This window comes from Myotis lucifugus, unplaced genomic scaffold (assembly GCF_000147115.1).
Source record: "Myotis lucifugus unplaced genomic scaffold, Myoluc2.0 scaffold_18, whole genome shotgun sequence".
In the NCBI taxonomy this organism is placed as follows: domain Eukaryota; kingdom Metazoa; phylum Chordata; class Mammalia; order Chiroptera; family Vespertilionidae; genus Myotis; species Myotis lucifugus.
In genome coordinates this window covers 7,704,117-7,727,203 of record NW_005871066.1, presented here as the reverse complement: position 1 = coordinate 7,727,203, position 23,087 = coordinate 7,704,117, and the positions used below count along the sequence as shown (strand labels likewise).

The following is a 23,087-nucleotide window of genomic DNA, read 5'->3' as shown; positions in this document are numbered from 1 at the left end:
CTTCCATATGCTCTCTGACCGAGAATTAAACCTGCAATCTAGGTATGTGCCCTGACCAAGAATCGAAACTGCACCTTTTGAGGTATGGGTACATATGGGTCAACACCCCAACCAACTGCTCCCCTCTGGCCAGGACTGAACTCTCAATTCTTGACCACCTAACTTTCAATGAACTTTTCTTGCAGTGCACCTCATTCAATCACGCCTGCGTTTATGCCTCCGACTTTGTTATCACTTATGCTTCATATTCGTAAGCAATTAGGAGTCTCAATCTGTAACCACAAAACTATCATCAAGCCCATTGTTAGTTTATTCAAATATTCCCACAATGGCCCATCGCATTGGCCTGCATTCTTAGCTGACAACATATTCTCTCCAGCAAGTTTCATCAGGAAGGGCTGTTTCAAGAAAGCTCACCGAATTGTTGGAAAGTTCCTTTTAATGGGAAATGGTAATTAGAATGTCGGGTTTCATTTAAGCCTTTCTCAGCTAGATCCTTCTCATTGGCCTTTGACTATGTGTAAGTCTTTCCAATTAAAATAGAATACTCCTTTTTGATACCATGTCCCTCCCCAGTTCCCACCCATCTCTCTCCTTTAGTTCACAGCTACATTTCTCAGAAGAGTTTTTATGTCTATTTTTACTCCATTTCTTCTCATCCCATTAATGTCACACCCATTCAATCTAACTTCTGTCTGATTATTCCACCAAATTTACTGTTGCTAATGTATCCAATTGCCAGCCTATTGCTACATATAATGACTACTTTTAGGTCTTCATCATATTGTACCTCTCAACTGTATTGAATACAGTGACCAACCAGTCTTCCTTTGGAAACATTTGCTTCTTTTGTTTTGTTTTTTTTGTGGCTTGGTTCTTTTGCCTTTTCAGATGCTCCTCCCCCCCCCTACCCCCCGCCCCCCGCCCGCCAATCTCCTTTGCAGACTTATCCTTCATTACTTAGCTGTTAAATATTGACTTTATCATGCCATATACTTTACTCAGAAAATCTCCACACACAGTCTCAGTTGTCACCTCTGATATATCAACAACTCAAGTTTACATCTTCAGCTCAACCCTATGCTTGAGCTCCAGACTTGAGTGTCTAACTGGTGCCTTGACATTTCCTCTTGGTTGTCTCAAGGGCATCGCACAATGAACTGATCCAATCCTCCCTCTCTCCAGAAAACATGGTCTTCTAGTGTTGCCTCTTTGGGTAAATAACATCTTAATTGGTCCAGTTTCTCAAGCCAGAACAGAAAGTTGTCTTAGCGACTTCTCTTTTACGTCATACCCAATCCACACCTGACCTTGGACCTATCAATTTTACCAGCCAAGTTTTCCTCACACTATCTGTTTTGTTTTTCCCCATTATCACCGCCAGAGATTGAGCAGCCATCTCTGTCATCATCACCTCTAGAGTAGCTTTGAATTTGTGTATCTTCTCCTGCTCCCCCTCGAATCCTTTCTCTACATGTAGGTGAAATGATCTTAACAAACAATAGTTTTAATCATGGTCACTGCCTCTGTTTAAATATTCTGAAGGCTTCCCAGTGCTGTTAGGCTAAAACCAAGAGGAACTGAATCAGTGACCTATTGGTGCATGGGTTGAAACTCAACCACTGTGCCAAACTGGCCAGGCACTGAGACCTTATTTTTAAATGGCTAATGCAATTGCTAAGAAAGGGATGATGGAAGTATGAGTCAGGGTGGGGTTACTTAGTTTAGTTGAAGTGTTAATTATTGACTTACCTTGAAAATGAATGTTTCCTTCATGTTTTGTTTTCCTTTATAGAATGGCAAAATTGTTTCAAAGATTGAGGGTGCAAACGCACCACTTGTTAATAAAACAATCATTAACTTGGTGAATGATGAGAAGAAAATTGCAGCAGGTGAAATCGTTCGCCCTCAGGTAATACTTTGTACTCCTGGCTATTTTATTTTATAAAATAGCTATGACATCTTTTTTGCTGTTTTCCTAAAGCACTTTCCCTAATTTTATAACTATCTAGGTATCTAAATGTTGCAAAGTTTCTGGGAAGTATCTTGGCAGTATGAATCAAAGGCCCTAAAAAAACACACACAGGTATCCTTTGAGCAATTATACTCCCAATAAATTTTCCTAAGATAATGAGACAAATATAGAAAAGAATGCTTATTGCAGTGTTGTCTGTTATTAAACACTGGGGGCCCAGTGCACAAATTCGTGCACCTTGAAAGGAACTGTGGGCACAGGGGTGGGTCTCAGCCCATTCTCCAGGCCCCCACCCAGACCCTCCCGCCGCAGGCCCCGGTACCCTGTTTGCTGGCAGCCCCGCTTCTGCCGCCGCTGCTCCCACGCACTGATGGCACCGGCCCCACTCGCCCCTGCTGATGGCGTGGAGCGATAGGGGCTGGTGCCAGCAATGGGTGCGAGTGTGGCTGGCGCCATCAGTGGGTGTGAGTGGCGGCTGCTGCCCCAATTTCCCCTCAGGAGCAGGGGGAGGTGGAGAAGTCCTCAGGTGTGATCGGGGCTGGCAGCCGCCGCTTGCACCTGTTGATTGCGCCAAGCAATTGGGACTGGCACTGGGGGCCAGCAGCAGGTGCGAGCATCAGCTCCGACGCCGGCTGCGGGTGCGAGTGCTGGGTAGGACCGCGGCGCATGGGAGCAAAGAATTTTCAGTAACCACCAGAGGCTTGCCCCGATGACAGTGACTGGTGCCCCACCTTGGTCTGGTGCCCCTGCTCACCTCCTCCACCATCCCGATGCAGCTGACAACCGCCGTGTTCCACGCGTGCCCTCTGGTGGTCAGTGCACGTTATAAGAGCTGGTTGTTCGGTTGTTCAGTTGTTTTGTTGTTTGGTTGTTCTGCTGTTTGGTCTATTTGCATATCAGGGTTTTATATATATAGATTTGGAATTAGTCAATGGAGAAGGTGGCGGTGGAGTAGGATGATCTTGCTTGCATCTTCTGCTGGAACCAAATTAGAAGTAAAATGCAATTAGGGAACGTTCATTCTGAATTGCCAACTGAAGACTAGTTAAAGAAGAGATTTTTTAAACAAGGAAAAACAGAAACTACCTCAGGACTGGTAGGAAGAGCAGGGGGCATGAGAAAGGATGGCCGGGCTCCCAGGGGCAGCAGGCCAAGGGTGCGGAGGGATATCCGGGCCGGGGTGGGTCTGTTTCCCCCTTGAGAGGAGTGAGGCCTGGACCCCCATCTGAGCTTCCCATCCCAGAGTACCAGAGCTGGGAATAGCCACCCATATAGCATCCAGCGTTGAAAGGCTTGGGGCTTCTAAGAGATGGATCCTGCCGGGGACAAATCCGCTTATTTTTTAAAGGGTCAGAGCACAGGATTTTTGTTCACAGCCACTCACCCTGCACTTCAGCAGAGGGAGGGCAGTGCAACTGGAGTCACCTGAGGACAGTCTGGGGTGGGAGGCACTGGGGAAAGACATGGGAGAGAAGCTTCCAGGATCCCAGTGCTTGGTCCTCCCCATTGATACCACAGCATCCATCCCCCTCCAACCCCTCAGGCACAGCCCCTCCCATCAGCAGCAGCCTGGGGAAGCTCCTCCCGTTTCTGGAATCCCCGCTCGCTCGCCACACCCTGCATCTCAACCCCCACTGAGGAGGCAGTAGCGGGTCTATGGGTTGTCAGACTCGGAGCATTGGTGACTGGCTTCAGGGTGGAACCATTTCCCTCCCTTTCCCAGGAATCTGAGTGGCACTCCCAGCTCCCAGCAGACCCCAGTGGCCTGCCTTCGAGGGGCTCCACCCTCCTGAGGTCAGGGAAATATTCCAGGACATGGGTGGCGGCAGGTCCCAAGGGACCTGCTCCTGGGCCCCATGCTGCTAACATGTGGGTCTTGGAGCACAGCTTGGCCCCTCCCATGTCCAGCCCAACTCAGCAGAGGCAGATACAAACTGTGGATCATTAGAAGCTTTGATCAGGTTGCCGAGAGCCGATTATAGACAGCTTCTGACATTGGCTAGCACCCAAGTACCCACTGGGAGGCCTGTGAATGGCACACAAAATAGCCAGCCTCATACATCATCAGCACAAGACCCAAAGGGAGATCTCAGCAGGCACTACACACCCCAAGACCTCAGTTTGTTCTTTATCATTCTTTTCAGTTCGGGGCTCTCGCAGTCTGAGACACCTCGCTGCAGTGGAGCGGGGAGAGGCTCCCGCCACTGCCACTGCGCTTGCCAGTCATGAGCCTGGCTTCTGTGGGAGCGCACTGACCACCAGGGGGGCAGCTCTGGCATTGAGCGTCTGCCCCCTGGTGATCAGTGTGCATCATAGCAACTGGTCGTTCTGGTCGTTCCACTGTAAAGATCGCTTAGGCTTTTATTATATAGGTATATACAGAATCACAGAAGCACTTTCAGGACTTCTTAAGTAATGAAGACCCCACCACTGCCCCCACCCATTCTAGTATTTTACTCTATAGTAAGCAATGAACTATTGTTTTGAGTAAGACTTTTTTTTTAAGTTAAGGTGTTATCTTTCTGTTTCTAATTTACTAATAGTAATAGTCAGGAATGGATCTTGAAACTTATCAAATACTCTTTTGATCTTTTAATATGATAATTATATATTTATTATTTTCTTGTTAATCTATGCTTCTTTCTTATTTTGTTCCTTGTACTCTCCTTAAGTTTTAAAGTTTTTTTTTAACCATTTCCATACAGCATATATGCATTATTTATGATAGTTCCCCTACCCTACCTATTTGACATAGTCTTTATCCTGTTTTAGTGGAATGTTTGGGGAAAGTAGTGTTAGATAAGTGCAGGCACATTTCCACTTTACCTTTTATCCCTTGGATTATAAATGTTTATCAGAAATAAAACTTCTAAAAACTCACTACCACATTAAAATGTAATTGTTTTACTTGCATTTTTCTTCCATAGTATCATGAAATTGGACTTGTAGGCTCAAATGCAGAAGTTGGCAGGTCAGCATCCAAAGATACTTTTGGTAAGAAAATTTAAAGTAATGGCAAGGGATTTGTAGTAGATGGATGCTCATTACAGCATCACCTAAAGTAGCAAAGAGCTGGTAATAGCATCAGTATGAATTGATAAGGAACTGGTAGGATAAATTATGATTTGTGCAATACTAGACCCAGTTATTGAAAGGAAACCTCTTTTTCCCAGCAGGTGTGGCTCAGTGGTTGAGCATCGACCTATGAATCAGGAGGTCATGGTTCGATTTCCAGTCAGGGCATGTGGTTAAGGCACATGCCCGGGGTTGCCGGCTCCATCCTGTGTGGGGCGAGGCAGCCAATCAGTGATTCTCTGTCATCATTGATGTTTCTGTTTCTCTCTCCCTCTCCCTGCCTCTCTGAAATCAATACGAAAAAATATTTTTTTAAAGAAATTTCTTTTGCTTCCCTTCCCCTTGTCTTTGCTCTCTATGTCTGGAGCCTTTCAGGACCAGTGCCTACCTAGTCTGTTTTTTGTGTTTATTTATTTATTTATTTACAACTACTACTATTATTATTATTTGTACCACAAACTCTTGGGAATGTTTCTCTTGTATGCAAATGTAGGATGTGCACTTTGATTCCAAATAGAACCTCTTTGGTAGTTGAAATGCCACAATAAGAACAAAGCTGTCAATGGACAAAAATTCACTGGACATCAGTAGTTTACATTTTTAATTACTAAAACCTTCATTATCTAGACTTAGTGCCAAGACAACGAAATTTTTCTATTTATTTTTTCCCAGACCGAATATACAGTATTGCTATTATCAAACCCGAGGCTAGGAATACTGGAAAAACTATGGAAATTAAAGAAAATGTAAGTATTATTTCACAATAATAGTTTAAATTAACTGAAAAATAACAACCCCTTAATTATCAATTTAGAGATAAGCTTATCATTTAGAGTGAAATAGAACATAATGAACTTCTGGTGCCTCTGATGGCTTTGAATGTTTTGTCTTTAAAAGGCCAGAACCACTCAGGCATCCTTATTTTTTTTTATTTTTTTTTAAAATTTCTTAGACGGTTGGGATCCTTAAGCATGCAAAACCTCAGAGAAGTAGGGTCCACAAAGGAACCAGGGTTATCTTATGGCATCCAGTTAAGCCAGAGCTGGGAATGCCTCTGGGTCATCTACATCAGGAGCAGAAGCACTTGACTTGTCAGTCCTCAGGCATCCTTATTTAAATAACTCCGTTCTATTAGATTGCAGCAAATGTTTTTCATGTTGAGTGAAAACTTGTTATAAGCTCACATTAGCTTGCTTTATTCCCTATGTGTTGTCATAAATGTATGGTCCTTTTTAGATACATGATAGCTTAAGGATGTATTTAATATTTTGCTTTAGAGAAAAAAAATTTTAGAGGAAAATTGCATTCTAATCCAAAGGTCAACAGACATTTTCTCCAAAGGGTCATTTGGTAACTATTTTCAAGTTTGTGGGTACATGGTCTGTCACAACTCTGCGATCATATGGAGAAAACACCAGCAGACAGTATGTACACAAACGGGTGTGACTATGTTCCAATAAACTTTATTTAAAAAAATAGGCAGTGGGCTAGATTTCGACTGAAAGCTATAGTTTGCTGACCCCTGAATAAAGACTTTGTGTTGAAACAACAAAATTATATTGAAATTTGAAAGAATATTGCATGTGCGGTAGAGATCACATAGAGAGCTATGTCAGAAGGGGTTGGCTATCTCTTGATGAACTTCCCACTGTGTATTCTTTCTTTAGCTATAGTAGCATTATCATTGACTAATGATCCACGGGTCATGGTACATATATTCTCTCTCCCAATTATGAGTTGATTTAATTGATACTTCTCTCTAAGTATAAACCCTAGCCCCCTTTTTTCCAGATTCTGGTGTGTATGTGGGAAGGGGGACACAGACTGTACCTCAGTGCCCCATATATTGCTTATATTTTATAAAGTTTTCAAAAATAATATCCTTACCAATGGTTTACAGTTGCTTATTCTAGTATGTTTTAATAGCTACAATAGTGAAGATTTTCAAATTATATAGTTGTTTTAGTTAAGGCAGTGCTATTAATCACCATTTCATCTGAAATGTTTTGTTTTGACATACTAAACAACATTTCAGAAATGTAAATTATCAATAGCTACTACATACCTCACTTCTCTGGAATGCAGTAAAAAGCTACATAACCCACAGGGCAGAAAAAGTTTAAAAAATGTTTTAATAAAAAGAAAATGAACACACTGCATTTTTCAGCTATAACAAAGGAGAAGTTATCAAGGTTAAAAGTTGCTTGAATTTTCTTTTCTTTTGTCAGACACTTAGTAACTTAACAGACATGATTTGAGTATTTAGAAATTTTTCAAATTGGAACGTCAGGAGAGGAGTCACTAAGATGTAAATATAGCTCTGCAATATCAATCCAGCCCATGGAACCAGGTCAGAGCTCGCTTTAATAATAGAAGCAGAAAGAATTGGTGCTGGGTACACCCAATCAAATTGAGGTTAAATTATTGATATAGTTTCATGTAATTACTAAGTTGCTTTGACTCCAGGTTACACTTCGGACTGTGTATTATTTATTATATTTCGCTGTTTAGTTCCTCATTGGACTTGTTATATTAGCCTAAAAACTTCACTTTGTTACATTTTATTATACTTGAGTGTGACAGGCAAACGGAATTTGTCATTAAATTAAATTTTCTTTAAGACAAGTTACACATGGTTAAATCTTAAATTCTGCCCTTCCCCATAATTTGCTTATTTTTGTTGTTAGAAAATTAAAATATAATAGATCATGAGCTATAACCGTAACAAAGTAAAGCCTTAAAAAAGTTAGTGATTTCAAAAATGGATGGTTAAGAAATTTATGTCTTTACGAGCGATTCTGTTAGTTTTTTCTCATTTTGAGGCAATTCACATAAATAATATAAATATTGCGGTGTCTCTGGATTAAGTCTTGAAAACTTAAATACTAAGGGCTTGACAAGGGCCTTCTGTGATATTTATTTTTGAGCCTCTTCAAATCTAGTGCCCTATTGATTGTGCTGAGGTCTTTACATGAAATACATTAAAATTGGGGTGGTATATGAAGCCTAGGACACAAATGTCCTTGACTTGTTTTGCACGTGGTCCTACAACCTCTGGATCTGACCTTGCTCTCTCATTGAAGATTGTCAACGCAGGATTTGTCATAGAAGCAGAAGATAATAGAGTGCTCACTGAAAACCAAGTGAGGGAATTCTATAGTCAAATGGCAGAGCAGGTAAGAAAGTTTAACAAAAACCCCACTGTGTTTTCTACATTCTTATCCGTTTCAGATCCTCATTATAGAAAAGCAAATGCATAAGTGTGACCAACCCAATAAGCTCCTGCTCTCCCTGTTTGTGTCCATACCGTGGTAATACCAAAGATGGTGACTCTGGAGAAATCTCCATCAGTCGACCAGAAGTGGGTGATCTAATTGTGTTCTTTTGGAATGAAGACCTCATTATATTATGTCCTCTAACACTCCCTGCATGAGCCTGGAAGTAAATATCCAGGAATTTCCTATAGATTTTTGTTCCAGCTGGAAGGCTACTTGTCATACACTTTACAGGAAAGCTTTAATTCTTTCTGTACCCAAAAGCCTCTCTCTCAAGCTATTTTTTAATTCTCTCTTGCTTGGCGGTATATGATACAGGCAGTGCTATGTACTGGAAAGTGCACTGGTTTGGGGGTGAGGAGACGTAGCTTCTACAAATCGACTGTCCAATATGGTAGCCATTAGATACATTAAATAAGTTAAGTACAAATTAAATAAAAATTCAGTCTTAGTTGCACTAGCCACATATGTTGGAGAGCACAGAACATGTTTGTCATCACGGAGAAAGTTCTACTGCACAGCACTTTGTAAACTAGCTGCACCACTCAAAGCATCTCTATTAGCCCCAGAAAGGATTAGACTGGCAACATCAGCATTTACCTGGGAGCGTTTGAGAAAATCCAATTCCTGAGCCCCACCCTAAATCTACTGAATCATAAACTCTGGGATTGGGCTCCAGAAACCTGTATTCACATAGCAAGCCCCTCAGATGATTTGGAAAATTCCTAGAGTTTGAGAATAGCTATTAGACTATCTTTTTTTAATTTTATTTTTTATTGATTTTTTACAGAGAGGAAGGGACAGGGATAGAGAGCCAGAAGCACCGATGAGAGAGAAACATCAATCAGCCACCTCCCGCACCGCCTCCCCCTCCCCTGCCACTGGGAATGTGCCCGCAACCAAGGCACAAGCCCCCGACTGAATCAAACGTGGGACCCTTGAGTCCGCAGGCCGATGCTCCATCCACTGAGCCAAACGGGCCAGGGCAGCTATTAGACCAGCGGTTCTCAACCCATGGGTCGCGACCCCTTTGGCGGTCGAATGACCCTTTCACAGGGGTCGCCTACGACTATCCTGCATGTCAGATATTTACATTACGATTCATAACAGTAGCAACATTACAGTTATGAAGTAGCAACAAAAATAATTTTATGGTTGGGTCACAACATGAGGAACTGTATCTAAAGGGCAGAAGGTTGAGAACCACTGTATTATACTGTCTTTAAGATCAATCCCTGCTGGCTGTGAGCTTTAATCCTTGAAAGATGTGTCTGTTAACAGGGGCTTTATAAGGATACCATTTCCTTGCCCAGTGATCATGAAGGGGAAGATGCTACTTGACTTAGGTGGTAGCTGCCATGTTAGCCTATCCATTTCAGGAACCTGACCCGTTTATCATTTTATTTTGTAGCCTGACTTTGAAGAGTTTGTCTCATTAATGACACATAGCCTAAGCTGTGTTCTAGTTGTATCTCGAAGCAGTGAACAACTACCTCTCTTGGAAGAGGAAATTGTATCTAAATCTGAGACCGAACCTCAAGAACCATCTGAGGGTCAACCTGAGATGGACCCATCTTCCCTGGTGAAGAAAAAGTGGGACAGGTAGCTCAAGACCAAGAATTTATGATTTGCAATGTCTTAGTAGGTAATGAAAAGTGATGTCCGAATATCTCAAAATCTAAAGACAAGCATAATAGTATTCATGTGAAAGCTACAAGCATTTCTCTCAGTCATTTCTAAAGTACTGTCTATTTAGCAAAACGGGGATTGCCCTGAAAGTTTATATCAAAGGGATTGGCAAGGGGAACAGTTTTCCCTTGTCTTTCTACAACTGGGCATAGCAGTCTGGCCTCATTGGCTGAGTCTCCAGGGGGAGACTTGGACCATGTATAATCCCCCCCAACCCTGTCTCCTCTCCCATTTCCCCACCTACTTCCACCTTCCTTATGTCCTAAAGACATCAAACGTACTCTGCCCGTTTGCTTAAGGCAATTAGTGGTTATACATTGCTGAGAATGAAGGAATTTTTATTTTTGTTAATGGGTTTTTAAATATTTGAAATCAAATGTTAACGTATAGATTGTTGGTTTTTATGAACTACTATTTGTGTCTTTTATTCCTCTGAAGACTCAGAAAATCCAGAATTTAATGCAAAGGTTGTCTGAGTTTGTTTGAGGGAAAGGTAGGTGAACAGGAACAAACTGAGATTAGCTAAGTCTTGAGGCTTCATGATGTGTCTCCCCATGCTGGATAGACCACCTCCATTGCGTTTTCTGGCTTGGAATCTCCATAATTTTCCTTGTTGTGTTATTAATGAATTGTATTGGCTTTTCTTAAGTACCAACATCTGCTGATTCCTAGCAATGTCATAGCTTTATAGGTAGCGTGGAGACACTACTATCATTCACTCCAAGTTTTAAGTGGGATAGAGGCACTCATTAAGATAAATCAACTGCTGACAAAGGGCTTTAGAAACAGTGCCACTTACTTTCAGATTTTTTAAGGGAAAATGATAGTCAATTGTTAAAAGATGGTGGCAGGTTATGTGGAATCTACACTCACCTCCTCCCAGGACCAACCTGGAATTACAACTAAAGAATAGGAAAATGCCCTAGCTGGTTTGGCTCAGTGGATAGAGCGTCGGCCTGCGGACTGAAAGGTCCCAGGTTCGATTCCGGTTGAGGGCACATGCCCGGGTTGCGGTTGCAAGCTTGATCCCAAGTGGGGGGCCTGCAGGAGGCAGCCGATCAATGATTCTCTCTCATCATTGATGTTTCTATCTCCCTTCCCTTCCTCTCTGAAATCAATAAAAATATATTTATAAAACAGAATAGAAAAATGATCCTGAATAACCAACTGAGGACCAGATGGAGAGAAGCTTTATAACCAAGGACATGCAGAGCAGGCCACATTCTTACTTGTAGGAAGTATGGAGGCATGAGAGGGCTGGTGGGGCTCCCACAGGTGGCAGCTGAAGTTCTAGAGGGATATCTCAGCCCTAGGGAGTTCCACCTGAGAAGTCTAGGATCTAAACCTCAAACTGGACTCCTGAGCCCAGAGCATCAGAATCAGGAAAAGTGCCCACATAACATCTGACTGTGAAAAACAGGGCGTTTCTGTCTGCCAGGGAGAGATAGCTAGAAATACAGGCACCCTCCTTAAGGGCCAACACACAAAATTTCATTTGCAGCCACTCACCCTGGGCTCTAGTGGAGCAAGGACAGAATGGACTAGAGCTGTATGAAGAGAGTCTAAGATTGGTAGCTCTGAGAAGAGAGCTGAGAGGTCAGCCGCCAGGATCCCTGTGCTGAGTTATTCCCCCCATACTGCAGAAGCCATCTTCCTTAAGTTGAGCATTCCCCACGATGCAGTGTAAGCTTAGGGGGGAGCAATAGCCCCACTCATTGGAATCCTTTTGGCCCTACCATGTGGAGCTTAAGCCCTGCTGAGGAATATAGCCAGAAGTTCTTTAAGTGACTGGCCCTAAGAGATAGCCTGCTGGCAGGGGCATGTCTCTGGATGCTTTGAGACTTTTGCTGACCTGCCCCTGGGCCTGGTGCTAGTAAAAGCAGGTCTTGGTGTGCAGCTTGGTCCTTTCCACTTGCACCCATGCCCAGCAGAGGGAGCCACATGCTATGGATCACTGATAGCTTCAAACAGGTTGCCCAGGTCCAGGCACAGATATTGTCTGACATTGGCCTGTACCAGAGACCCTCAAAAGAGGCCCAGAACCAATACACCCAGAGGCCTGCTCCAGACAATAACAAATCAGGATCCAATAAGCTTCACAAGCAGCATATCCACAGGGAGATCTCAGCAGCCACCAATCACTGCTGAGGCGAATACCACCTCATGTGATCAGCACCTGCATAGCAGTTTGCATGCTCTGTTGGAGGTTGAGCCTAACTGTCAGCCAGCCTGAGGGTCGATCCCACACATGAACATGCCAATAGCAAACAAGCCTCAATGACAATAGGAGGGCCACATGACGTGCACAAAGGACACTCTTAGAGCACCCAGCTCAGGTGATCAGGGAGTCTGTGCTACTGGGTTCCACAGGTCATCTACTACTTAAGGCCACCCTACCAATCCTGGGAGTCATAGCAGATCTACCTAATACATAGAAACAAACACAAAGAGGCAGCCCAAACGGGAAGACAAAGGATCAGGCCCAAAGGAGGGAACAAGAGAGCTAAATGCAATAGAGGGAAGCAATTTATCAAGTATAGAGTTCAGAGTACAGTGGGGCCTTGACTTACGAGTTTAATTCGTTCCGTGATGAATGAGACATGTGATGCTGGGCTAATGTTGTGGCGTTCACTGTGACGTTCGCTGCGCCATCTAGCGGTGGGGTATCTGAAGCTGGCTCGTAACCCGAATTTTAGCTCATAACTCAAAGAAAAAAAACGGCCGAGAGACGGCTCTTATCTCGAAAAACTCGTTAGTCGGGACACTCGTAAGTCAAGGCCCCATCGTAATGATTATGAGGAAACGAACTTCTAGGGACAGAAAAATCTTTATTTATTTATTTTTAAATTTCTTTATTGATTAAGTTATCACATATGTGTCCTTATCCCCACATTACCCCCCATTCCCCCCACTCATGCCCTCACCCCCCTGTTGTCTGTGTCCATTGATTAGGCTTATATTCATGCATATAAGTCCTTTGGTTGATCTCTCTCCCTCACCCCCACCCTCCCCTACCTTCCCTCTGAGGTTTGACGGTCTGATCGATGCTTCTGGGACAGAAAAATCTTTAAATAAAATATGACTCCTCCTCCTACTATTACTGCTGCTGCTACTACTGCGACTACTGTGACTACTGCTACTAGTACTTGACTTTCAAGTGCTACATACACATAAAAAATTTTTTTCATTTTTGAAAAGTGGAATTTATTGGAGTGACATTGGTTCACAACACCATAAAGGTTTTAAATGTCCAACTCAATAAAACATCTGCATACTGCATCGTGCACCTACTGCCCAAAGCCAAGTTTCTTTATCCCATTTATCCCGCTTTCCCACCTCCACCTATCCTCACTCCCCTTTTTCTCTGGCTATCACACTGTTGTCTGTGTCTATGTTTTTTGCTTAATCTCTTCACTTTCATTCAGCTCTCAAATCCCCTCCCTCCCGACAGCTGTCAACAATTTTAAAAATTTATGTATGTATGTATGTATATATGTATGTATTTATAATTGACTTCAGAGAGAGGAAGGGAGAGGGAAAGAGAGGTAGAAACATCAATGATGAGAGAGAATCATTGATTGGCTGACTCCTGCATGCCCCACATTGGGGATTGAACCAACAACCCTGGACATGTGCCCTTGACTGGAACTGAACCATGATTTCCTGGTTCATAGGTAGACACTCAACCACTGAACCACGCTGGCCAGGTAACAGTTTTTTAAAAAATAAATATATTTTTGCCGAAACCGGTTTGGCTCAGTGGATAGAGCGTCGGCCTGCGGGCTGAAGGGTCCCAGGTTCGATTCCGGTCAAGGGCATGTACCTGGATTGCGGGCACATCCCCAGTGGGAGATGTGCAGGAGGCAGCTGATTGATGTTTCTCTCTCGTCGATGTTTCTAACTCTCTTTCTCTCTCCCTTCCTCTCTGTAAAAAATCAATAAAATATATTAAAAAATATATTTTTATTGATTTCAGAGAGGAAAGGAGAGGGAGAGAGAGATAGAAACATCAATGATGAGAGAGAATCATTGAACCCAGGACCCTTCAATCCGCAGGCCTACACTCTATCCACTGAGCCAAACCGGCTAGGGCAAAAATTGTTTTTTAAATTAAGATTTCACCACACACATATGCTGATTTTAATCCAATAAAATTGGAAATAAACAATAAAAAGAGGATCAAAACATCTTATCTATTTGAAAATATAAAGAATGCTCCTAAAAAACCTTTGATTCAAAGACAAAATTAAAAGAAAAAACAGAAACTATCTAAAAATCTTTACACAGAGGAAAGAAAAAAGTTTATAAACATTTCTTTGGGCTTTTTACCCTCTCATGAAGACAAACATGCATAGTTTCATTTAATTGATCTTTGGATTGGGTCAATAAAAAGTTGAATTAAATACATTATTTATTTATTTATTTACTTACTTATGTATTTATTTTTGCTTCTACTTATTTCATTAATTAATTATATTTATTTTTAATTCTTTATTGTTGAAAGTATTGTCTCCTTTCTCCCCATTGTTGTCTCTCAGCTTACCCCCACCCCCATTGTCTGTGTCCATTGGTTATGCTTATAAGCATACAAGTTCTTTGGTTGATCTCTTCCCCGCCCACCCTCTCCTGCCTTCCTGCTGAGATTTGACTGTCTGTTTGATGATTCCCTGTCTCTGGATCTATTTTTGTTCATCAGTTTATGTTGTTCATTATATTCCACAAATGAGTGAGATAATGTGATACTTACCTTTCTCTGACTGGCTTATATTTTTGATGTGTAGAGAGATGCAATTTATCTTTATGTGAAATTAAAATTTTTAAAAATTCTTTATTAGTTAAGGTATTACAAATGTGTCCTCATCCCCCACATTAAACCCCCATCCCCCCCTCCCCACTCATGCTCTCATCCCCCTGTTGTCCATGTCCATTGGTTTGGCTTATATGCATGCATACAAGTCCTTTGGTTGATCTCTTCCCCTTACCCCCATCTTCCCCTACTTTCCCTCTGGGGATTAATAGTCTGATCGCTGTTTCTCTATCTTTGGATCTGTCCCTGTTCATCAGTCTATGTTGTTCTCTATATTCCACAAATGAGTGAAATCATGAGGTATTTATCTTTCTCTGACTGGCTTATTTCACTTAGCATAATGCTCTCCAGTTCCATCCATGCTGTTGCAAAAGGCAAGAGTTCCTTCTTTTTTACTGCAGCGTAGTATTCCATTGTGTAGATGTACCACAGTTTTTTAATCCACTCATCTGTTGATGGGCACTTAGACTGTTTCCAGATCTTAGCTATGGTGAATTGTGCTGCTATGAACATAGGAGTGCATATATCCTTTCTGATTGGTGTTTCTGGTTTCCTGGGATGTATTCCTAGAAGTGGGATCACTGGGTCAAATGGGAGTTCCATTTTTAGTTTTTTGAGGAAGCTCCATACTGTTCTCCACAGTGGCTGCACCAGTCTGCATTCCCACCAGCAGTGCACGAGTGTTCCTTTTTCTCCACATCTTCTCCAGCACTTGTTTGTTGATTTGTTGATGATAGCCATTCTGACAGGTGTGAGATGATACCGCATTGTCGTTTTGATTGGCATCTCTCTGATGATCAATGACTTTGAGCATCTTTTCATATGTCTTTCGGGCCTCTGTATGTCCTCTTTCGAAAAGTGTCTAGGTCCATTGCCCATTTTTTGATTGGATTGTTTATCTTCCTATTATTAAGTTTCATGAGTTCCTTGTAAATGTTGGAGATTAAGCCCTTATTGGTGATATCATTGGCAAATATGTTCTCCCATGAAGTGGGTCTTCTTGTTGTTTTGTTGATGGTTTCCTTTGCTGTGCAAAAGCTTTTTATTTTAATGTAGTCCCATTTGTTTATTTTCTCTTTAGTTTCCATTGCCCTAGGAGCATTATCAGAGAAGAAATTCCTTCGACATATGTTTGCTATTTCGCTGCCTATGGATTCCTCTAGTATTTTTATGGTTTCTTGTCTTACGTTTAAGTCTTTTATCCATTTTGAGTTTATTTTTGTGTATGGTGTGAGTTGGTGGTCTAGTTTCATCCTTTTGCATGTATCTGTCCAATTTTCCCAACACCATTTATTGAAGAGACTGTTGTGACTCCATTGTATGCTCTTGCCTTCTTTGTCGAATATTAATTGGGCATAGTGGTTTGAGTCGGTTTCTGGGTTCTCTATTCTATTCCATTGATCTATATGTCTGTTCTTGTGCCAGTCCCAAGCTGTTTTAAGTACAGTGGCTTTATAATACAGTTTGATATCTGGTATTGAGATCCCACCTACTTTGTTCTTCTTTCTCAGGATTGCTGCAGCTATTCAAGGTCTTTTTATTTATTCCAGATGAATTTTTGGGGCGTTCGTTCTAGATCTGTGAAATATGCCGTTGGTAATTTAATGGGGATTGCATTGAATCTATAGATTGCTTTGGGTAGTATGGACATTTTGATGATGTTGATTCTACCAATCCATGAACACGGTATGTTCTTCCATCTGTTTATGTCTTCCTCTATCTCTTTTTTCAGTATCCTGTAGTTTTTTGCATATAAGTCTTTTACCTCCTTAGTTAAGTTTATTCCTAGGTATCTTAATTTTTTTAATGCGATAGTAAATGGGATTGCTTTTTTAGTCTCACTTTCTGTAAGTTCAATATTGTTGTAAAGAAATGCCATAGATTTCTTGGCATTAATTTTGTATCCTGCTACATTGCCGAATTCATTTATTAAGTCTAATAATTTTTTGATGGGGTCTTTAGCATTCTCTATGTACAGTATCATGTCATCTGCAAATAAGGACAGTTTTACTTCTTCTTTTCCAATTTGGATGCCTTTTATTTCTTCTTCTTGTCTGATTGCAACGGCTAGTACTTCCAGTACTATGTTGAACAGGAGTGGTGAGAGGGGGCATCCCTGTCTTGTTCCTGTTCTTAGGGGGAATGGTGTTAGTTTTTGCCCATTTATTATGATGTTGGCTGTGTGTTTGTCATATATGGCTTTTATTATGTTGAGGTATGATCCTTCTACTCCCACCTTGCTGAGAGTTTTTATCAAGAAAGGGTGTTGGATTTTGTCAAATGCTTTTTCTGCATCAATTGATATGACTATGTGGTTTTTATCTCTCAATTTGTTTATGTGATGTATTATGTTTATTGATTTGCGGATATTGTACCATCCTTGCATCCCTGGGATAAATCCAACTTGGTCATGGTGTACTGCTGGATCCGATTTGCTAGGATTTTGTTGAGTTTTTTGGCATTTATGTTCATGAGGGATATTGGCTTGTAATTCTCTTTCATTGTGTTGTCTTTACCTGGTTTTGGTTTTAGGGTGATGCTGGCTTCATAGAATGAGCTTGGAAGTGTTCCTTCCTCTTGAATTTTTTGGAATAGTCTGAGGAGGATAAGTTTTAGTTCTTCCTTGAATGTTTGGTAAAACTCCCCTGTGAAGCCAGCTGGCCCTGGGCTTTGTTTGCTGGGAGCTTTTTGATGACTGCTTCAATTTCTTCCATAGTTATTGGCCTATTGAGATTTTTAGCTTCTTCCTGATTAAGTTTTGGAAGGTTGTATTTTTCTAGGTATATGTCCATTTCCTCCAGGTTGTCTAGTTTGTTGGAGTAGAGTTGTTCGTAGTATTTTCTAACAATCCTTTGTATTTCTGTGGGGTCTGTTGTTATTTCTCCTCTTTCATTTCTGATTTTGTTTATTTGGGTCCTCTCTCTTTGTTTCTTGGTGAGCCTGGCTAGAGGTTCATCAATCTTGTTTATCCTTTCAAAGAACCAGCTCTTGGTTTTGTTGATCTTTTGTATTGTTTTTTTAGTCTCTATGTCGTTTATCTCCGCTCTGATCTTTATTATTTCCTTCCTTCTGCTTACACTGGGCTTTTCTTGTTGCTCTCTTTCTAACTCTTTGAGTTGTAGGGTTAAGTAATTTATTCTCATTGTTTCTTGTTTCTTGCAGTAGGCTTGTAGAGCTATGAACTTCTCTCTCAAGACTGCTTTCGCTGTATCCCGTAGGTTTTGGAGTGTTGTGTTTTCATTGTCGTTTGTTGCCATGATGTTTTTTATTTCTTCTTTGATCTCTTTGGTAACCCAGTCATTGTTTAATAGCGTGCTATTTAGTCTCCATGTGTTTGATTTTTTGGGATTGTTTTTATTGTAGTTGATTTCCAGTTTTATGCCATTGTGATCTGAGAAGATGCTTGATATGATTTCAATTTTCTTGAATTTGAAGAGACTTTGTCTGTGACCCAATATATGGCCTATCTTTGAAAATGACCCATGTGCACTTGAGAAGAATGTATATTCTGTGGCTTTGGGGTGAAATGTTCTGAAGAGGTCAATTAATTCCATCTGATCTAGTGAGTCATTTAGGATTGATGTTTCTTTGCTGATTTTTTGTTTAGAGGATTTGTCCAATGGTGATAATGGGGTGTTAAAGTCCCCTACTATGATTCTATTGCTGTCAATCTCTCCCTTGATCTCCTCCAGAAGATTTCTTATGTATTTGGGTGCTCCTATATTGGGTGCGTAGATGTTTACCAGAGTTATTTCTTCTTGTTGCAATGCTCCCTTTAGTATTATGAAATGGCCTTCTTTATCTCTTTTTATGTCCTTCAATTTGAGATCTAATTTGTCAGATATAAGTATTGCTACCCTGGCTTTTTTTTTTTTTTTTCATTTCTATTCGCCTGAAAAACCTTTTCCATCCCTTCACCATCAGTCTGTGTGCGTCTTTTTTTCTGAGGTGGGTTTCCTGTAGACAGCAGATATATGGGTCATGTTTTCTTATCCACTCAGTTACCCTATGTCTTTTGATTGGGGCATTTAATCCATTTACATTTAAAGTTATTATTGATAGATACTTGTTAGTTGCCATTTTTATTCTTTACCCCTGTGTTCCTTCTTCATTTCCGATTTTTTCTTTTTACAGCAGACCCTTTAGCATTTCTTGCATTGCTGGTTTGGTGGTAATAAACTCCCGAAGTCCTTTTTTGTCTGTGAAGCACCTGATTTCACCCTCAATTTTGATTGATAGCCTTGCTGGGTACAGTATTCTTGGATTCAGACCCTTCCTTTGCATGACTTTATATATTTCATTCCATTCCCTTCTTGCCTGATGTGTTTCTGTTGAGAAATCAGTCGCTAGTCTGATGGGGGCTCCTTTGTAGGTGACTTTCTGTCTCTCTCTGGCTGCTTTTAAGATTCTTGCTTTGTCATTGGTGTTTGCCAATTTAATTATAATGTGCCTTGGCATCGGTCTTTTGGGGTTCATTTTGTTTGGGACTCTGTGAGCTTCTTGGATTTGTGTGAGTTTTTTCTTCCCTATATCACGGAAGTTTTCTGTCATTATTTTTTCAAATAGGTTTTCTATTCCTTGCTCAGTTTCCTCTCCTTCTGGTACCCCTATTATGTGGATATTGTTTCATTTCATGTTGTCCCAGAGTTCTCTTAGGCTCTCCTCCTGCTTTTTAATTTTTTTTTCTAGAAGCTGCTCTGCTTGGGTATTTTTTCCTACCTTGTCTTCTAGCTCACTGATGCGGTCCTCTGCTTCTTCTAGTCTACTGTTGATGCTTTCTATTGTGTTCTTTATAGCAGTGATGTCATTTTTCATTTCTTCTTGTTTTTTCTTCATTTCCTCTTGGTTCTTACACATATTGTTGAATTTGTCTTCCATTCTTTTCATCCACCTTATGACCATTTCTCTGAATTCTTTCTCTGACAGGTTGCTTGCCTCCATTGCCTCCATTTTGCTTACTTCCTTTTCTGGTGATGCCTGTTTTACTTTCATATGTGGGCTGGTTCTTGGTCTCCTCATGATCTCTCTTCTCCAGGTGTTTGGTTATGTAGTTCTCTCTCTGCTTTCCGTGAGGAGAAGCAGGGCTCCACATAGTCGCGCTGTCCCAGATCCGGTGTTTTTGGGTTAGCAGCCGATCTCTGGATGCCGGGTCTTTGGAGGTATACACTTCCAATAACAGCCACTTGAAATTAAATTTTTATTTGTTTTATTAAACTCTGAATTATTTGTAAACATGTTATCAGTTTTAATTTTCTGTCATGGCTATTAAACTTCAGTTTATAATCTTAAATTATATTTTGAATTTCAGCAGTTTAGAAGAATATCTGGTTAAAGAAAATATGCATCAGTTTTGTGATGTTGAAGAGGATGTAGATAATGTTAATAAGTTTATTGATATCTTCTTCCCTGATTTTAAAAACAAGAAATTAGAAAAGACACTGGCATTTCTTCGACCAGATCTCTTTCAAGAAAAGAAAGGTAAGAAATAAGGTACAAATTGTTTATTTCATAAATGGATTTGAATAAACCCTAGTATAATTACATTAAAATATATTATTTTAGGACTTAACTTTGAAGAAAAAGCACCTAAAGTAAGAAATTTAGTTAATATTAATTTACTAATTTTCAATAATAAAACAATTTTCAGTAAAGAGTTTACAAAGTATTTTCTAGCTTATAAATGTGTTAGAAAAGATTTTAAAGTGGCAGGAATTATTATATAATAAAAATTGGCAGTTTTCATTTCTGAAATGCCTTAACTCAAAGCTTGGGTCAACCCCTCATTAATAGTATGATTTGAAAAAGATGCTTTATCAAGTCTCTTTCTTCTAATATAGAGAATATTATTGAATGCAAACTCTAACTGAAAAAGAAGAAAATTAAATTTAAAAAAGAACAAAAAAATTAGATGAAAATAAGAAAACATAAATACAGTGACTACACTTAAAAAGTGCTAATTATTTTTAACCTACTGCCATATTCACATGGCAGAGTGAAATGCAGAGTAAGAACACAAACCATACATTCACACTATTAATTATTTTTCATACCTAGTGTATGAAAATACAATACTTTATATTGACCTTGCATTCTCTGACTTGCTGAATTCAGTGTTAGAATCCTTGACGTCATCTCCTTGGGAATTTCTATGCAGACCAGGATTTCTCAACCTCAGACCTACTTACATTTGGGGCTAGATAACTGATAATTTTTGGCTGAGGGAGGCTATGTCATGTGCATTGTAAAATGTTTATAACGCCCTTGGCTTCTACTCATCAGATGTAGCATCCCTGCGCACCCCCATCTTCCCTCTCACCACGCCCTGTTGTGACAACAAAAAATGTCTCCAGACATTGTCAAATGCACTCATGGGGGATAAAATTTCTGGCCAAGAACTACTGATGTAAACAATAATAACACTGCAAATCAAGACAATCTGTATACCTTTCTTCCTTTTGCTTGCATCATTGGACTGACTGGCTAGAACTTCCTGTATGATGTTGACTAGGAGAGGTGAGAGTAGACAAGTTTGCCTTGTTCCTGACCTTATAGTGAAAGCATTCAGTTTTTTTACCATCCTATATATAAAAGTGTAATATGCAAATCGACCGAACAGCCAAACAGCAGAACAACCATCTGGACTACCATCCTGATGACCATCCAGGACCACGCTATGACACTATTGGCTCCAGGCCAGCCAAGGTGGGTGCAATGCTATTGGCTGGGGGCCCGGCCATTGCCCCATGATTGCCCCACAAAGGGAGGCCCAGGCCACCAGCATGTGGGGCGAATAATGGTGTGGGGGGGGCCTCCCCTGCGAGGGAAGCTCAGGTCCTGGGTGCCAGAAGGAAGCTTGTGCCGGCAGCCGGGGGAAAGGAAGGCCTACTCTTGCATGAATTTTGTGCATTGGGCCTCTTGTTAAGTATAATGTTAGTGCTATATATCCTTTATCAAATTAAGGAAATTTCCATTTATTCCTAGTTTGGGGATTTAAAAAAATCATGAATGGATATTGCATTTTCTCAAACATTTTTTCTGTGTCTACTACTGTGATTATTACTTTTCCTTGAGTTTGATAATAAGGTAATTACTGTGATTTTTGAATGTTGAAGCAGCTTTGCATTCTCCAGATAAATCACAATTGATTGTTGTATATTGTCCTTTTTGCATACTTCTGGATTTGATTTTTAAATATTTTGTTGAGAGCTTTCATGCTTATATTCCTGAGGATTATTTGTTGTTTTCTTATAATATCTTTATCTGGTTTTGGTGTCAGCATAATGCAGGCCTCATAAAATAAATTGTCACTCTTCTTTATTTTCTGGAAGAAACAGTGTATAATTGATATTACATTTTTCTTAAATATTTACCAGAATTTACTGGCAAAACTATCTGGTCCTATAGTTTTCTTCTTTGGATGTTTTGTTTGCCTTTTAAAATATTTCTTAATATTTACATACTTGTTAAATGAATAGATTTTTATAAACTAGGACAGCTATAAAATTATAGAAAAATTAATATAGTACAGAGTTCCCATATGCATGCTTAACAGTTTCTCCTATTAACATATTATTGTGATATGTTTTTAAAATTAATGAATATTGACACATTGTTATTGGCTAAAATCCATAGTTTACATTAAAGTTCTCTATTTTTCACATTCTATGGGTTTTGATAAATGCATATCATGTATCCCCTGTACAGTATCATACAGAATGGAGTCACCTAGTCATTCCTCCCTTCCACCCTCCTATCCTTAGGCTACCACTGATCTTTTTGGTGTCTCTATAGTTTTGCCTTTTCCAGAAAGTCAAAGAGTTAAAATCATATAGTATGTAGCCTCTTCTTTTACTTAATATGAATTTCAGATTCCGCTATGTCTTTCTGTGACCTGGTAGCTCATTTCCTTTTGTTGCTGAGTAATATGCCATTTTATGGATGTACCAAAGTTTATCCAGTTACCTATTGAAGGACATCTTTGTTGCTTTCAGTTTTTGGCAGTTATGAATAAAGCTGAAATAGGCATTAATATATGATTTTTTGCATGTGTAGACATAAGTTTTCACCTCAGTAGGGTAAATACCTAGGAGCTTGAATACTGGATCAAATGGTTAAACTATGTGTAGCTTTGTAAGAAACTGTCAAATGCCTTTTAAAGTGCTGTACCATTTTCAATTCTGAACAGCAAGCAGTGAGAGCTTCTGTTGCTGTGCAGGTGGTTGTTTAGATTTTTTCTATTCTAATAAGTATGTAATGGTATCTCATT

The 23,087-nt window shown here is 40.3% G+C and overlaps 1 protein-coding gene across 1 annotated transcript in view; it reads left to right on the top strand.

Moving 5' to 3' along the window:
• NME8 (NME/NM23 family member 8) overlaps window positions 1–23,087 on the top strand; it is a 42,220-nt gene that overhangs the window by 7,499 nt on the left and 11,634 nt on the right. The window contains exons 5-10 of the mRNA XM_023751025.1: window positions 1,796–1,912; window positions 4,903–4,969; window positions 5,723–5,796; window positions 8,134–8,226; window positions 9,737–9,927; window positions 20,133–20,299. Of these exons, the coding sequence (XP_023606793.1) occupies window positions 1,796–1,912; window positions 4,903–4,969; window positions 5,723–5,796; window positions 8,134–8,226; window positions 9,737–9,927; window positions 20,133–20,299 (709 nt within the window). The remainder of the gene's footprint in view (window positions 1–1,795; window positions 1,913–4,902; window positions 4,970–5,722; window positions 5,797–8,133; window positions 8,227–9,736; window positions 9,928–20,132; window positions 20,300–23,087) is intronic.